The following is an 18,372-nucleotide window of genomic DNA, read 5'->3' on the forward strand; positions in this document are numbered from 1 at the left end:
GCTCCTGCGGGAATCAAGGGACATCATAAGACTATGTATTTTCTGGGAGGGACTATTCATGCATTTTATTAAACAAACTTTCAGAAGTGCTTAAATTCTTCAATTACAAAGGAAATATAAGCTATCAGAGAAGCTGAACTGCTTAACTGTTAGAGTTGTTTAAAAAAGGTCTTTGTATGCAAGGGCAAACATCCGGGACCAGACCTAAAGTAGGTAATAAAAAAGATTACAATGTCTAAAGTGATTTTTAAAACCAAGTATGAAGGTAATTTCTTCTGCCATACCTGTGAAAAAATATCTGTGTTTAGTAAAAGTAAAGAACTCCAACTCAGAGATGGTTTGAAGCAAATTTGAGACCATTTATTGTAGAAAGAGACCATAAAACATAATTTAATAGAAACCAGTATTTTTCAGCATTTAAATTGTTTGTAATTTTTCCCTCATGTAAAAAATAAATCCATATAGCAAGACAGAATTGAAACTAGACACAAATTGGAGTACTTTTTATATAGCACCTTGCTCAAAAATAAAATTTCATCATAAATTGACTATCACCTACTGTTTATCTAAGAAATAAGTTTAGGAAAAGTTAAGGTCATTTAAGGCATTTCAATTCTGTGTTAGAATAGTCTTGATCAAGAATCTCATTTTAATAAAATCTGAAAAGTTAAAATATATTTTTCAATGTAAATATATTACTGCTTCAATATTTTCTTCTATACAAATTTAATTGTTACTTATGGCAACATAGTTGGCTGGAAAGATGCCAGTTTTTCCTCCTATGCTTCCTTCCCACCAATCAAACTGGGAATCTGTTTTGGTTGTGACTGTGATTTTGTCGCCAGCTTTGAAAGTCAAGTCACCTGGCTGTTGTCCTTCGAATGAGTAAAGTGCAGTCACTTCCACTGGATTACTCCAAGAGTTACCTGAAGTGAAAGGAATTAAATAAAAAGGAAATTACTAAACTGCACGTCCTTAAATACAATATTCTTAAATGACAGCATAAAACATTGACAAAGACACCAAAATAATTTATCTGAGCATATAAACTGCTGATGAAAAAGACCTCCATTTCCATTACATTCTTAGGAAAGTGAAATTTGGATTCCATTCTATCAGCACAGTCTAGTTAATAAAGTAGTACTCTATAGAAAATAAAGATCAGCAATTTTTTCTCTATGCCTCATACAGCCACACAGAGACAGTAGGAACAAAATCGGTGTGTTGAACAAAGTGCAAGTGCTTCCTGAAAGATTGCTGAACAGATACACTTTCAGGTTTTACTTTTGGTATGTGTTCTCTGTGGAGTTTCTTCATAGAAACTGCAAAACTTGAAGCAGGGATTTGATTTTTTTTATCAATACTCAGGATATAGGATGGTAAAATACAAAATATCCACAGCTCTTCCCTTCTCTTTCCATAGGGTTTGCAGTGTCTAGGATTTTGATGTATCTTGCGTGTTAAACAAAACCCACAAAATGTACTAGTGCAAAGAACTGATTATGCTTCGGTGAACTGGAAGTGACTTGGCTTGCACAGTGGTATTTTAGACCACATATACAAACAGCTTTTATTCTCTTTCCACCAGTCTCTTAAATAACTCTTTCAGTCCTTAGCTGGGGTTGGAATCATGCCATGAGTCTTCTCATCTAATTTTAAAACATCTGAAGTCTTGAATACTCCCGCCTCCATTCCTGTTGACACTTTTTTAGCCAATATCTCAATGTTTATTATTATTGAAGTTTTAATCTAAGTGAATATCTTCAATTTGCTAATAACTATGTTTGCTCTCAATTCCTTTAACTGTCTGAACTATACAAGGTAGTTGCATTTGTTTAATGTTGATTTAGAAAACAGTTAAATCTCTCGCATTACTGGATCTAGAAGTGAAAAATGGAAGGTGCAATGGAAGACTAGTTAAGAGAAAATAATGAAGACATTTACAGAGTCAGGTAGAGAAATTTCAAGATGTATTGCTGCAAAAATGCTCAAACATGCAAGATTAAAGGCTTTTAGCATTAGCTGCACCTGCTTGCTGCCAGAACTGTGTTGCAAAATGAAAAAACCAAGCTCTGCTTAGTCTACACATTGCAAGTACGGAGCTAGAAAGGATGGTGAGAGAAGAACTGATAGAACCTTTTTTTTGGCAGTCCGTGGTTAACAAATGATACCCACAGAACTTTTCTTCTAGTTCCGTTTATCACTTCAAAATAAAGAGGAAAAATCCTTTTCCCCCCAAGCCTCCCAAATACAAATTGTAGCCAAAACAGGACAGACAGAAGACAATGGATTACAAATATATGCATAAACAGCATAGATTTTTTTTCCCCCAGCATCTGTCAATATATATGTTCATTCCATAGTCCAGTTCTTTCCCTTCATGATCTGCATTTTTATCAATCATCAAAGATTAATAAAGAATTATTTGGCCATGTGCTGGGAGAGTGTTGGTTGCAGAGAAGTCAAATGCTGTCTTCCTTGATCACACAGTCTCTCTCTCCTGACACCTGTATTCACCTGATCGCACACCACTATTTCTTTTGATGTGAAAACAAAACCAAATGAGAATACCTGTGTGCTCCACCAGTTACTCCTACCAAAAAAAAAAAAAAAAAGGCAGCAAAACAGTTTTTCTAAATATCTTTTTTTACTTTTACACCTGAAACCCTGACAGACTGAGTATTCAGCAATTACATAATCTTCCTCCAAGAACTCAAGCATTTGATGCAGTCAGGATGATATGATGTCTTCCCATGCAAAGTGTGGTTTGAAGCTAGATATTTTGATTGGGGAAATCATAGCAAAAACCACAAAAAGAAAAGATGCTTTGACTTTTTACTCCTAGTTTTAATTGAAGAACAGTAAGAGAATACTGAGGCTCAGGACTCTTTAGGTGTTCAGGCATGAAAACGGTTATGACCCAGTTGCATATAAAAAGGAAGAGGGGGTGTGTTTTGCTCCTGTGCCACATTCAGGCAGCACCCATGGGTAAAAGCACATTTTATAAGTTACAGTGAAGGCTACAAATGCTCACACTTTGCATTTTTAACCATGTGTGTTTCCATCCACCTAAACGTTCAAATGGAAAATCACTCAAGAAAAATTAGAGTTATTATATAACTGTCCAAACTATGGCAATATACTTGGAAAAAAATAGATAATTGACAGCACAAAAGAAGAGACTGAAAGTGCTAAAAGTGATGGTGAGAACTTCTTTTCATTACATGCAATAGAAGAACTGTCATCACCGCTTTAATGTGCTGAACTTGTAGCAATGGCTGCAAGTAATAGTTACGTCCTCCATGGATGAACTTGCATTAAGAGCAAGACTGTAATTCCTCTTATACAAACTATTGAACATACTAAAATTGGCTCAGAAAAAGTAGGAAGAAAAATGAAGGGAAACTAGACACAAATTAAAGCATGACAAGGTGGAACAAAAGAAATGCGTGTGAGATAAAGTGTAGGAGCGCAACTGATGTGCCACAATCACGCCTCCAATTATTGTTTGCTCTGTCACATGAAAAGATTGTTTTATGCATTTCCTTTCCCATTTTTGGCCCCTGTGCATGTGTATCTTTTCACATGTGTATCTTTCTGTGTATCAACACACGGAAACCTTAAAACACTACAGCTGATTACGAACACCAAGTTCCGCGTCCTTGCCCCCTTTGCTACCTGCTATCATTTAAAGGCATTTTCCAGCTTTATTCCTGTCAGCTATTTCATAAGAATTCCTACTTAATTTTCCCTAGCAGCTCTTTCCCATACTATAGTTTCATTTTATTTCTCACAAAGATTATAACCCCTGTGCTTTAATTCTGCATTTTTGTAACATAAAACAAATAAAATGCATATTTATTGCCTGCAGGCTGCAGCATCCCATACCTCATATTTATATGGATCATCCTAACAAATAGGTATCTTAAATGAATGCACTGTTATGAAATCTTCCACATATATTATAAGGGGGAGCTATTTCATGTTCTCATTTCCCAACCTCAGTTTTATATGAAAGGGTTTTACATAAAATTGTTATAGTCTGATAGATTGCTGAATGCGTATATTGAAACCACATTTGCAGCTCACACAAGATGGTGCTACAGTGCTACATACAGCATATGATACCGAAATCATTGAGATTTATGAGTATGCACACTGGAATAAAAACAAATTACACCGCGGAAAATCCTTAATTAATGGTATCTGACTACACACAGCACACTTCTACAACCACAGTGGTCAAAACAGCAATACAGAAATTTTGGCTGAAGATCAATTAGTGCAGCAGGCAGCATACATATTCAATGCTCTAGCATACATGGGTATGGTGTATGCTTGATAACAAACTGCTCTGACCACAATATCCTTTCATTTTTTTTCATCTTTACGTACCAGAATGATTTGAACTTTTTTGGTAAGGACTACTGCTATGGATTAAGGACTTGATGACGTATAAACTAGAGTGAATTTATGGCCTCTTGGGTGCGCTGCAGTACCAGCCCTAGAATGAATGAAAAAGCGCTAAAGCTATCTTTAATTACAGCACATTTACTGCAGAAGGAAAGCCTTCTCTAGAAAGTTGCTATAGAGCAGATACACTGGTTGCAGTTCTATTAGTCAGCTGAAGAGTGCCAGAGGCTTTCTTTGACTTTGAGGCCAACAGGCATAGACTGGCCACATACATACTAGTAAACACTCACCATCCAGAGAGGAGAGCCACGTCCAAACTACCTACTGGTTTCCATACTGGAGTAACTCCTAAACCACATCTGTGAATTAACTGGGAAAGTGCTAGGTAAGAATAATGTCAAGGAACTTTCTAACAACACAACCACATGGGTAACTGAGTTACAGTGCTTGGGCCCATGCCTTCACACTGTTTAATTTACTAGTAGATGTAGCCACTAGTTTCACATTGTAATGTGAACCTATAAAATATTAGTAAACCCATAGGCTGATTCTAAGACTGGGTTTTAGGGAAAAACAGGCATTTTACATCATTTGGGTTCAGCTTATTATGATTTCAAAAACTTAATCCAAGTTAAAAGACAGAATCGTACATTCCAGCTGTGGGTTCCATATATAATTTTACTGGTATAGATGTATATATCCCCTAGCCATTGAATGATGCTGAAGAGCTTGCAGAAGAATTATACAAAAACTGCAAAGTGCTGCTTTTGGCCATTGACACAGCAATAAAACTGAAAGAAGTTTCATGTGATTGAGGTTAGTGGTGAGATTGCTAAACATCCATTTTGCAAAAATTCACTAATTGTCAGCAACTAAAGACCTAGCATGATTTTGTGGGTCATGTGCGTGCCTATATGTTAGAAACCGTAAGTGAACACTGCTGATTTTGGATTCATCTAAACCATATTAAAGAACTTGCAAAGAAGGAGCCCTGTGACTCAGCTGTCACAGCCAACGAGCCATCTGATCAAGGGTACTGATGACCAACAGGGTAATCCCGTCATTGACTGTCCATACATTATGCACTTTCTGCTAAGTCTCTTCTTTAGTAAGTGGGCTGTGGATCTGATTTCTTCTGAAGTTGAAAGGTTATAACATTGCTTCCATTGGGACGCCACATACCATGTCAAAATGTGATTGTCTGGGTAGATACAGTTTTCCTCGAAACTGAATAGTCTTCCAATCTTACTCAATTTTTTTAGTGCAACCTTTAGAATGCCTGGCTATACTTTTCATTATTTAAAAATCCATCTGAATGAGCAAACACATTCCACATACTAACTTCTACTTTTGTAGAGAGAAATGACTGGAACTGCCACACTAAATGTTAAAAGTCAGATGAATCTCCAGCATCAGAGAGGACAAAAGTTATATAGTGCCGGCAGAAAAGCTCCACCAAAAAGTGTCAGCTTACAGAAAAGCTGTAATAGAATTCTCATTGATTAAATGGAGACCTAGAAAACTAAGCAACCACATGAGCCCTGTTTGTGCAGCAGAAGTAAGAGAAAACCAACAAACAGACCAAAGGATGGAAAACAACTAATGGATTTAGGCAGATGCAAACATCTATGCTTTTAAAAACAAATATATCAAGTATCAAAAAGGTTTACTATCACTAGTACAGCATTCAGTGGCATTAACAACCTCTGGTATTGCTCAGAGGTTTAGGATGAGAGCTGCAACTAACAATGAGCAGACAGAAATCTTAGTTCTTTATCCATTATGGGAAAAGAACTTTTGTTTGGAAAGAATTAGTATTGAGTTTATAATTAGAGTTCAGGAAAGAATCTGCAAATTTCTGAGTAAAAACTGATAGTTGGTGCCAGCAACAAGGAAGTGTTTACAGGATATTTTAATAGCCACTCTTAGCAAATGGTCTGGACAACACCACCTGACAAGGTACGATTGTAAAAGTAAATACTGTGTGTGTATACATACATTGGTTATACTAAACTGCCTGAAGGATGTTTGCCCCAAATTATGATATTAAAAAGGAAGACTATTATCAGGCCCCAACTGGACATGTTAAAGAGGAAGAGGACCGTTAACTTGATTCAACAGCTTTACCTGAGCCAGCAACGTGCCGTTGCGGCGAAGGCAGCAAATAGTATCTTGGGCTGCACTAGGTAAAGTATTGCCAGCAGATCAAGAGAGGTGATCCTTCCACCTGAAGTGCTGGGTCCAGCTCTCAGCTTCTTAGTACAGGAGAGACATGGACATGCTGGAGAGAGCCCAGCAAAGGGCTGTGGGGATGATGAAGGGACTGGAGCATCTCTCCTGTGAGGAAAGGCTGAGAGAGTCGGGACTGTTCAGCCAAGGGAAAAGACGGCTCATCAATGTCTACAAATACCTGAAGGGAGGATGGAGCCAGGCTCTTTTCGGTAGTGCCCAGTGACCAAAGCAGAGGAGGTGGGCACAAACTGAAACACAGGAGGTTCTGTCTGGACATCAGGAAACACTTTTTTACCGTGAGGGTGAGCACTGGAATAGGTTGCCCACAGAGGTTGTGGAGTTTCCATCCTTGGAGGTATTCAAAAGCTGTGTGGACATGGACCTGGGCAACTGGCTCTCGGTAGCCCTACTTGAGCACGGAGGTTGGACCAGATGATCTCCAGAGGCCTCTTCCAACCTCAACCATTACGTGATTTGGTGAAAAACCTCATAAAGGGACTTTTGAAACAAAGCAACCTTGAAGTAGAGAAGTAGCATGAAAATTTGTAATTGGGGGTGGACAGAGTTTGGACCAGAACAGCCCTAATCCAAACCCGATTTGATACAAATGGAAATCAGCTTGCCAGCATCACCTCTGTCTAGGCCAGACAGACCAGCCTCCCTGTCAGACCCTGTGACTGGCTTGTGCCCAGCCAGGGCAGCGCAGGAGCACGCAGAGATCTGCAGTAGCCACATTTCTGGCAAGAGGTTTGTGCAAGTAGGAGAACTGCCACTGCGAGAACAGATTGTGCGTGCTCATAACCCGCACTGCCCGTGAGAGGGGATGTGCATGAATCGATGTGGATAGATTGAACACATAATACTTGATCAGCATGCATGCCTGGAAGTGCAACTGAAACTATTTGAGGTTGCATTTAGAAACCACAGGTGTTTGTTTACTTTTTCTAGTTGTCTAATACTGTGATTCATTTGTTGTAATGCTGATATTGATCCTGAATGTGTACTTCACAGATTACTAGCTAATTATCTGTCATTAGTGAATTCATAAAGTACTTTGATCCTGATTTTGGTTTAAGCTACATGAACTGAGCAGTCTTTCTCCATGGCAGTTCTTGCAAAAGTGTCTTCTCCCACAGCAAAGATTAGGGTTCAGGCTGAATGGCTCATGCCCATTGCTTAGTTCTAATAAATAATTTTAATGAAAGAACTTATTTAACTGCTGGTCTCCTAATGATGGTCAGTATGCATTGTGATGATAAAGGTAGGCTTAGAGCAGGAATTCAAATACGTAATAAAAAGCTTAGCTCACGACCAGTCCCACGAGAAGCTCGGATGGCTGTTCCTTTTTGCAAAAACAAATCAGTTTAGCCTAGGACTGACAGAGCAACTGGGCTCCTGTTAGGGTTAAGACTAGGATCAGAGTTTAATAAAGTAAGGGGCTGAAGGGAAAGATTCGTTAGTGGACAAGCAATATCAGGAATGAGATGAGGCATTAAATGGCAAGAGTAAATACCTTACAGATGTTTCTGGATTTGCTATGCTCATCAACCAATAGAATTAGATCTGGAAACTAAAAGATAGCACTGGATCCTTGCAGGACAGGTGAAGGATAGAATAAGTGCAACAAATGTCTTATGGTTCATTCTGAGGTGGATATGAGTTACTGCGCTACAGTGAACATCAGCTTTAAGGGTGGAACTAGTATTTGAGTAAGGAATCCAGTCAGCAACAGCTATTCATCTCCTGCACTCACTGTTAATAGGAGTTTTAACCGGTCCAGTTCTTCCAGTGCTTACCACTGCCCCTCCTCCTTCATATTTTCAGACTTGAAGCTTACTGAGCTATATTTTGGGTAGGATTTGGGTAGGAAATGCAAGCACTGGAGAGATACATTTTCTGCTCGATCCAGCATGATGTGCATTAGAATGTGGAAGGTGGGCAAAAGAAATAGCATGTAGTAAATTCTGAAGGCATCAGGGTAACTACTAATGACAGGGATAGCTTCCAAATTAGTGCTAGGGCTTCATGAGAGTAGCAACTAAAGGTCTAAAATTTGAGGAATGCAGCAGCATTGGGCCATGATGATGCCTAAAGGCCAGCAGAGGAATGGTTTAAGTTTAACTTTGAGGTAGGTAGGTGAACCACTAATTTCAACCTGTAATACTCACAAGAATGGGATGAAAGCTGGATCTGGCAGGGAGTGCTTTTGGTCCTGTTTGAGCTCAGACATACGTAACCTAAGAGTCAGTGGAGGAATGTAACGGACAGGCAAAGTGATAGGGCAGGAAATTAACTTTGAAGCAAGAACTGAATCTAGATGAGAGTAAAGGAATATTGAATTTGCAAAGGTCAGAGAGAAGGATGTTGCAACAATTGAATCATAACAGGACAAAAGCCTGGACAAAAGTGGAGACTCAAAGGCTGCGTCTTTGAAATGGTATTCAGAGAACAATTTATAGGACTCATTGCTTCGAAAGTGAGAACTTCAACTTGGAGATCACACATGCTCTTCAGTGGTCAGCAACAGGCAGTTTCAGATTCTGTTTAATCATTTTTACCTTGAACTCATAATAGTTAACAAAGGAGTAAGACAGGAAGAGATAGATCTGGAACAAAGACAGTTATGACTTGTCTGCAGAAAATGTTATCTAGCAAATGAAAAGGGACAAAGACTAGCTAGCTGGGAAACCTTAACACAGAAAAAGAGAGCTGATAAGGGCACCTTCTCAGTGACACACTGGAAATATAGATGTAAAGGCGATTATAGACATAGCCCAGCAATGTAATTCAGTGAGCACAAACGTTATCAAAGAAAGCAGAAGATGACAATTAATCTATCTATTTATCAGTCAGATTAAGGGAGGATGGAATGCAATTTCTAATATGTGGTTATAAAGAGGTCACCAGCATCTTGGAAGTAACGGTTACATTTACATCAGTGAAAGGAGCAGTACCAAGGCCAACTGCCAGTCTGGCCCTGTCCGTGCCATTAAACTCCGCATCTCCAGATGAGAGTAGCTTCATTCATATTGACTACTGGGGACAGTCTCTGGCACATGCTAACTTCCAAATTACTAAAGACAGCCCACTACCTTTCCCAGATCAAAATCATACCAGGAACCTGCTAACAATTTAATGGAATAAATTATAAAGTTTCAGAGCCCAAGCACATTCCCTGGCAATGTTTAATTTATCAAGATAGATAGACTCAATGGCTTGAACTGGGTGCAAGAGAAACTGCTTTAAAGAGGGTCCAGCATAGTACTTAACAACTACAAAACAACAAGATAAAAGAAGATTAGATAGCAGCAACATGATCAACTATGGGCTTAATAAGATGAAAGAGGATGAGATGCTAAGACTGGGAAGAGATAGTGCTGGATGAGATCGAGAGTTTAAGGGTAAAAAAAAAAAAAGTGACAAGATAGGATGGATACCTGGGACATATAGGTAGAGGGGATAGAACAATGAGAATCTTCTGCATCTGTGAAAGCTGTAAAGTTTAAAGAAGGTATGAGCTGAGGATGAGTAGCACCATCATATTTATATCAGTATCCTCCTGAAAGATACCCAGTATGGACTGGTGAGAAGGGACAGACACTGGTTAGGATCTATAGAATGATCCAGTAATGCAAGACCTCCATAAAGGTGAGGCTGGGAGTGTGTAACTAAATAAAACACGTTCTCTGAGACTTAGGTTGGAGTCTGGTGTGTTGCCAGACATTAAACCACCTTTTTGGCCACTCCTCTTTTTGCACCTATTAGTCATTTGGGGAGGCTATTTAAGAGCTGTACTCCCCCAGTCAGTAAGATAGCTTTCTTAATGTCCAGCTTCAAGTAATTCATTGTTAGTTTCCATCTATTTTTTTGTTTGTTGACATTGGCCTTTGGCTGAAATCTTTCCTTCTTGGCATTTAACTTCCTTATGCCTTTATAGTCAAAAAAACATTTTTTCAAACCTTCAGACTGTTACACTAAAAATAATGTAGCCATCTCATATCAGTGACTCCTTGCTCCACTTGTATTTATTTTCAATTTAACCTAATTTTTCTTGAAAACGAGTAAATAGATTATTACCGTCAAGTAAGATGCCTGTAGATAACTGACTTCTTGCACGCTACCACTAGGGGCAGAGCTGTTTAAATAGAAGGGTTACAGAACTGAAGGAACAGAGAACTCATTTTGTGGAGATCATGGATTTATTACTGAATGAAAACAAAAAAACCACAACAAAACAATTAAAAAATTTGAAATGAATCTGCACAAGAGACTGTCAGAACAGATTTTTTGATGAGGAGGAGAGCCATGAATGAAGAAATGATCAAAGAAAAAAATGGAATGGGAAGGAGAGCAGAGAACACTGGAGGAACAGCCACAGAAAGCCGAGGTACAAGAATGAGAGAGGTATTAGTGATGTAGCGGAGCTGCTCTTTTAGCTGAAGGCTGAGCTGAACCAAAGCTGCAGAACAGGCGATAAAACTAGACAACATAGAGCTAAGTGGTCAAATGAAGTTACAAAAACTAACAATAAAGATTCAGAGAAATCAAAATAAAGGGGATGTGTACATAACATAAAGAAACTTCAATATAGAGAGATACAGACGTTGAATATGAATAGATGTATTCCAAATCCCAGAACTTGAAACCCAGGGCCATATTAGAATTCAACATAATACAATATTGAACAAAGATGTTACTCCTTAGTTTGATGATCATTAATCCAAAAAAAAGTCATCAGTTCTATAAACTGTTTCAACATTAGTAGGTTTTGAAAGGAGAGAGGTCTCTGTGTACAATAATGGAACTTGTTCCAAGATTACCGAAGACAAATAAAAAGGAAGTTGGCAACCAGGAGATTAGAGTGATGCAAAAGCTGAGAGGGAAAATAAAGATGTCATTGTGATTAGTGCCTTTATCTGTTCCCTGACCATAAGAAGAAATAGCAGCACATGAATTAAACGGTGCAGCTATTTCAAAGAAACTAAGGAAACAGGCATAAAACTGACCTGTCAATATTAATTTAGAAAACAATTAAGAACAGCATTAACCACGTTGAAGTCAAAACATTATATTGGTGGTCCAGCACGCAATTATAGAGAGAAATTGGATGGTATGTTGTCTCATATAATGCTAATTCTTCAGCTCTCTTTTCTCCAAAGAATTATGAAGCTGAAACTACTAACGTCTCAGTGATCCATCACCCTTTTCAAGAACGAGGCAAATCCGATGTCTTGGTTATGTATGATCAGTCATACTGGGGAGTATGTACCTTTTACTACGTCTAAACTTACTCTCTTCGTTTCCGTTATATTTTATGTCTATTTCTGAACTATTATGTAAAACAGTAGCTATGAAAATAACTTATGAACATAAAGTTATGCCCTACAGAGATTTGATTTCTTAGGTGAATTGTGTCAGGGATAGTCAAAGCAGCATTGGAAGGGAACTGAGAAGGAGTAGGTGCAGGAAAGATATAAGGCTTACTGCTGGATTTTTGAGGAAACCACTAATTACTCCTACATGCCAGTTTCCTGCAAGCTGTTCAATCCTTTAATTTTAAGGATCTCATGCCTTACGTCACCACTACATTTTGTAATTGCTTGTAAGTAAGAGTTTTAAAACAAAAATGAATACTAGTTTTAAATTCAAGATACGTGAATGAACAGTGGTTTTGATCGTAACAATTCTGTGCCACACTCTAATGAGTAAGAATAAAGAAACAATTGAAGACACACTTTGTCGATATTTTAAAAGACAATCTTAGAAATAGTTCAGTTATCTGAAAGCATGCATGTATGTGACTAAACTTGCCTCTTTAGAAACTAAACAATGGAAACTATTTCATTTATGTTATGATAATAGTCAAAAATTCACAGAATACCTATGAAAACACAGAAAAAGATATTGTATGATGTAAAGAAATAAAGCTACAAAGGTACATATGCTTACTAACTACATGCACACATACAACAAAAAATAATCTTTTGTTACAACTAATTTTTCTACTCAGAGTTTAGAAAGCAATCAAAATTATGAAAACTGCAACAGAAAACAACATTCTTCTACTGAAACAGAAAATATATGGCCTGCAATGGATGTGACTAACATTTTGAATATTTCCTCAAATTTAAAAACCTCTTGTATATATTATGTATTTCCCTTATTAAAAAGGACTGGCTCATTGATGTTTCAGAATTTTATCACATCACTGTGGAAAAAAATTTCCACAATGATGTTATAAAATACTGAAACAACATTGCTTCAAAATATCCACTTTATGACTACATGCAATAATAGAAACACGACAGGATCTTATTCTATGAGACTTTTGGAAAATTGGCATGTTGGAGATTAAGACCTCATTAGGTATAGTTACATAGTTGTACTTTGTAATGTTTTATGGATGCAGAAGTTTAATGCAATTAATTGTCCATGCTTTGATTATATTTGAATTCCGAGGCTTTACTATTCATAAGCAGTTTCCAACAAATATTGCTTGGGTAACGTGAACTTTGGCTCAAAGCTGGGGCTCAGATCCACAAAGGTGATGTTGAGTTCATGTTCACCACTAGGCTGCACAAAATTTAAGTCAGGTTACTGGATTGCCTAGGTTACAATGTCATGATAAGCAGAAAAAAAATACCTTATAATGTTAAGGGGCACTTACTGGGCAATGTCTGTTCTCAGGCCTTACCAATCCCTATGCCTGGCAATTGGCCTACAGCAGCAACATCTTTGGAAAGTGACAACTGGTCTGTCTTTCAAGACTTAAGATGGAAGTAAAGCAAGGAAAGTCAGAGAAAGGATGAAAGGAAGTGCCATATGAGTTACTACACAAAGGAAAAGGGGGCAGTAAACTAAAAGATGTCATGGCTTTCTTCTCTCAAGACAAGATGAAACTTCACCCAGTGAGGGATGAGGAAAAGAGGGTAAAGCAGAAGCATATTGTAGTATGTTGCACACTGGGACTCTCTGAAGAAATTAACTTTTCAGGTCCTGTATGGCAACAAAATATTACATCTGCTAATGCCTATTTAGAAGAAAAGTAATACTCACTTAGAAAGAAAAATAGTAGCCCAACTGTATTCTAAATACTAGAAGTCATGAAAATAATTTCAGTTCTTGAATCACACCAGTTTACAGATCTGTTCTTTTTTCAATCTAACGTGCTTCATTTTCCACATTCTTAGCTCACACCTCTCAGCCTTTAACCTAAGAAGAAAGGGTTTTATCTCACTTCTAGAGCAGAACAGACATATACCTACTCACAAATTTCATTTTAGTTGTTTCTGAACAAATTACAAACCAAGCGTTTGTTCAATCTTACAAGTGAAATCTCAAATGTCCTATCCATATTAAACTACTAATTTACTTAATGGCCTTTTTAATTTTGTTTTTTAAATGTAGACTCACCTCAAAAAACCCTCAGCATACACAAAACAACAACCTCAGATCTCACTGAACAGATGTTTGGGAAGGCCTAAATATGCACGGTAGATTTGACATTTTATATCTACAGGTACTAATCTGCTATAATCAGATATAAGCATAAATCTTTCTGTACAGATACTTGGAAGTATGTCATATGCCACCATTGATCCAATTAATCTCCAATAATGCTCATCTGATCAAAGGTCAGGAGACATGATATTCAGCAAATCACGCTCAGAAGAAATAATCTCTTGCTTTAGCTGTTGTTTTGCCACTAACTATGGCTTGTTTTGGGTAAGTAAACAAAACCACTTGTCTTTCTCTACTTTCTGAAAAAATCTTCTTAAGATTCTCAAAGTAATTAAATTCAACATTGAAACCTGAAAACAATTCCGTCTTCATAACTAAGAAAACAAGGATGGACTTTTTGGGGTAACGGACAGTGTAGTAAAGCAGTACCTTTTAAATGCCTATTTTTGCTATCAGTTACACAAACCTGCTCTCCAGAGGGAGGGCAGGCACCAGTTGCTTTGTTCTAGCCTACAATAACCTACAGGCCAAGAAGTGCCTTGTATCCAGAAGACCTGATGTCTGTTTTATTATAGCAGCTGGAGATTTAAGGCAATTTCAAAACATGCAAGGCACCTCGGATAATATCAAGGAAGGCCTGTGTCATTTCCAGGAACTACACTCTTTAATAGCTCTCACTTCTAAATGCACACCCCAGTCCTGGAAAGGAGTGCAAACCCAAATGTTAAGCCCTCTTCCACTCTTATGGGAACTGTCTCAGCAAATGCTGTTTTCTGAATCTGCTGCAGAGCTAGACATTACGCATTACTTCAACTAGGTACTTTGCCCAGGTTTCCAGTGTTGCAAAGCCCTCCAGTTGATTTCCAGAATAACTTAATAACTACCTTCTCTATTACTAAAGAAATGGTGGCTGGAAAAAACTACTCCATGTTTAATACTTGTTGTTAAAGCCAGTACAAAGCCAAGTGAGCCATAGATATTCCATATAAGGTACACTACCCTCAATTTTGCTCCAGAGCCTCAACAGATTCATCATCAGCTGCAAATCTGTATCCATGGAATGGAGGTGTTATACACACTTTTATAATAGACTCACAAAACCTAGAAAAAGGCTCACGTATCTTTGACCTCTTCTACATAAGCTGGAAATGGACCATTCCAAAGCAGCTTCCATGTCACCAACTTATGTCACTACTGAACAGTGTCACATCTAGCAAACAAAACCAGTGGTTTCATCAGTATTGAAACAGACCTGACTATATTTAAAGTTTAAGTTACTGTGCAAATTAAGCTCATTCAGTATGAAACATATTTCACTGTTTTTGAGTTTCTGGCCTACTAGGGAACATGCTGGCTCATCATCTTCATCTGCTGATGGAATGCTTTCTATCTTTGTTTCAGCACACTCAGCTTTTGCATTAAAGAAGTGCCTTTTTTGTCAAGCATCTGTGGATGTATTTGATATTTAGGATATAAAAAAACCACCTCCTGCTTGCAAGAGTCAATTCCGTAACAGTACTTTTGCTGATTACTTTTTGGATTTTTCTGCCTTTTCAAAAAACATTTACATTTTCATTCAAACTGAAATGGTCAAATAAACTATATCAATGTCAAGGGCTTTATTATGTTCAAGACTACATTAATGCAAATAATGCCTGTGCTGAAATCATACTGCAAAAGCTGAGACGCAACGCTAAGCATAACCTTCATATTCTGAAAAACACAGTACGGTAACGAGAACTGAGCACTGGTTTATGCAGGTCAAGCTGACAATTTAGGAATGATTTGCAGATCTTTTATTATGTTGACAAGTTTCTCCATGTTTCCTCTACATGTAGAGTTAACATCTCAACCTGAATACATGGTCTTTGCACTTTGCTTCTCAAATCTACGTACTGTCAGATTCAAAACCCAACTTAATTCTATTACAGTTTCTGCCAGTTTCTTAGGGTAACATTTTGTGAAATACTGATTGAAAATTTTTTCAGCCTTGCATGGAGGCATTACTTGTTGCAACTTGCAACATCCACCCTCATGAGGATGAAGCATCCTGGACTGCCACCGTGACCCTGCCTGTGTCCACATTATGCTTCCCAGGATGGCACAGCCAACCTTCGCTGAATACTCATTACATCAGTCGGGCAAAAAGTACACAGTTATGACAAAGTTCATGAAATGAAACAATACACAGTTCTGCAATTTTCAGCTAAAATTTAAGAATGGTGTTGACAGTATTCTTCATACTTTTATGAAATGATGCAATGCTACATATACTTTTAGGTCAAGTGAAATATTGGATTTGTAGATGCTCCTTCAAAAGAAAAAGCTTATAGTAACTACATTTGCAAAAAAAGTATGTCTTAGATCAAGTGTGATGAAATTCTGTCTTGCAGATGGGATTCACCCACTAACTCAAATTTGTCCAATGTGCAACAAACACGAAGGCAGATTTTTCTGCCAGCAGTTTTCTACTTTCTTTTTTTTTTAATCTTCTTTTGACACTTTCCTTGTTAAATACCAAAGGATCTGCTAAGAACACAAACATGCACCACTGAGAGGAAAGGGGGAAGAGGGGTACATGAAAAAGGAAAGTATTATCAGAGCCTTCCCTTAGCGCTTAGTAGAAAGTAGATGTTCAGTATGGTTCTAGGAACAGATGTGCAGCATTTCCTCCCATCTCCTTCCTGCCTCTCACCAGAGATAAGGGGAGTCTTGGGGACTTGGAAGACAGGATGTGCTCAAACATGCAGTTTTCAGATGTAGTGAATTTTCTTGTCCCTGCTATCAAGATGGATCTGTAAAGCATCACCCTACCGTTACTGCAAAATGATCTCCATTTCTCAGATCGGTGTTAGCTTTCATCTCAAGTCAATCAAGCACAGAGCATTTTGCTGCAGTGGATAGAAATCCTGTATAACTGTCACTTCCTTGAGGTACTTAAAAGTCCTGTTTGGCTTCTATTAGTATTAATGAAGCAGAAGCTCCCATACTCCCAAAGGCTTTTCTAGATAAATAGATAGGAAAGCAATTTAAATTTGCCTTTGTTGTACTACTTGAACAATACAGAAAGAAAATACTATCTAATGCAGTACACAGCTCTGAAACAACTTTTTAAGCATCTATTTCATAAATATGCTAAAACATTAAGCTGCATGCTTTACAAGGGCCTCAGACAAAAGACTTTAGCCTATACCTTTTAACATTTTTATGGTCACATGAACAATTTCACATTTTAACTGTTGTAAATCAGAATTATCACCTTAATAGTGCTTTACACTTAAAAAATAAGCATAGATTGCACTGAGATTTTCCAATTATTTAAGTCTAGTTTCCTAATTTTTAAGTCATTAAAAAATGCCAAAAAGAAAATTGTTCCCCTTGCCAGTATGTCTGGTTCATATTTAGCATAACAGCTCTCTGCCAATGCATGCGAACATCAGAAAGACCCTAATTTCATCCTAGCACGTCTGACCTCAATTTCTCTGTGCCTTGTTGTATTTTGAGTTAGCTGATTATAGGCAGTAAGTTATTTGTTTCAGTATGACCAGTGAAGTCCTGCATGCTACATATTTTCCCCTCAGCTTGCCACAACATAAGCCGTAAGCAGCTTGATTATCTGACTTATTACATTCATGATAGTAATAGTACGATCCTAGTAAAAGTGAATCAGGGATAAAAATAGTCTCAAAAATAATTTCCTGGGATTTCCTGGGTTTGGTTAGTATTAAGAAAGAGCTCATAATAGCAAGAAAATTAATACTGTGGGGGACCACCAGATGGATGTTTTATTTTTCCGGTAACTAAATATAAATATGTCACAAGCCTTGCCACGAAAACTACAAAAATATACCAAGCTTAGCTAAAACTCTTAAAACAAAAAAAAAAATACCACCAAACAAAAAAAGGTACTTTAGTTACTTTCCATGGGGTTAACTTCTTCATGTTTAGTAAATTAGTAGACAGTGTCATGAAGGATTATGACAGATACTTATTTTAGAAATTTTTTACAAAGTGAGATATATGATGTATCTATGAGTCACACTGAGCTGTCTTATTGATTTTACAGTTTATAATCTGCTAGAGTTCCTCCTCAAATTATAGTATAGAAGGAACAGATTACTGCACAGCTTGATGAGGGTTCTTGCTTACAATGTGAAATAGTTCTACTTGATCCTGCAGCAAATCTCTGCCTTTCTTGGAAAAGGAGTAATGCATGAACTGAAGAATGAAAAGTGGCTTCTTTTCAGTTCCAAATACACAGCACAC

The 18,372-nt window shown here is 37.6% G+C and overlaps 1 protein-coding gene across 1 annotated transcript in view; it reads right to left on the reverse strand.

Annotated features, from left to right (window-relative positions):
- Window positions 1-336: 336 nt before the first annotated feature.
- Window positions 337-18,372, reverse strand: part of SH3YL1 (SH3 and SYLF domain containing 1) — a 40,750-nt gene continuing 22,714 nt past the window's right edge. Inside the window, exon 10 of the mRNA XM_074153633.1 lies at window positions 337-926. Within this exon, the coding sequence (XP_074009734.1) occupies window positions 727-926 (200 nt within the window). The 3' untranslated portion in view covers window positions 337-726. The remainder of the gene's footprint in view (window positions 927-18,372) is intronic.

This window comes from Numenius arquata, chromosome 9 (genome assembly GCF_964106895.1).
Source record: "Numenius arquata chromosome 9, bNumArq3.hap1.1, whole genome shotgun sequence".
Classification (NCBI taxonomy): Eukaryota; Metazoa; Chordata; class Aves; order Charadriiformes; family Scolopacidae; genus Numenius; species Numenius arquata.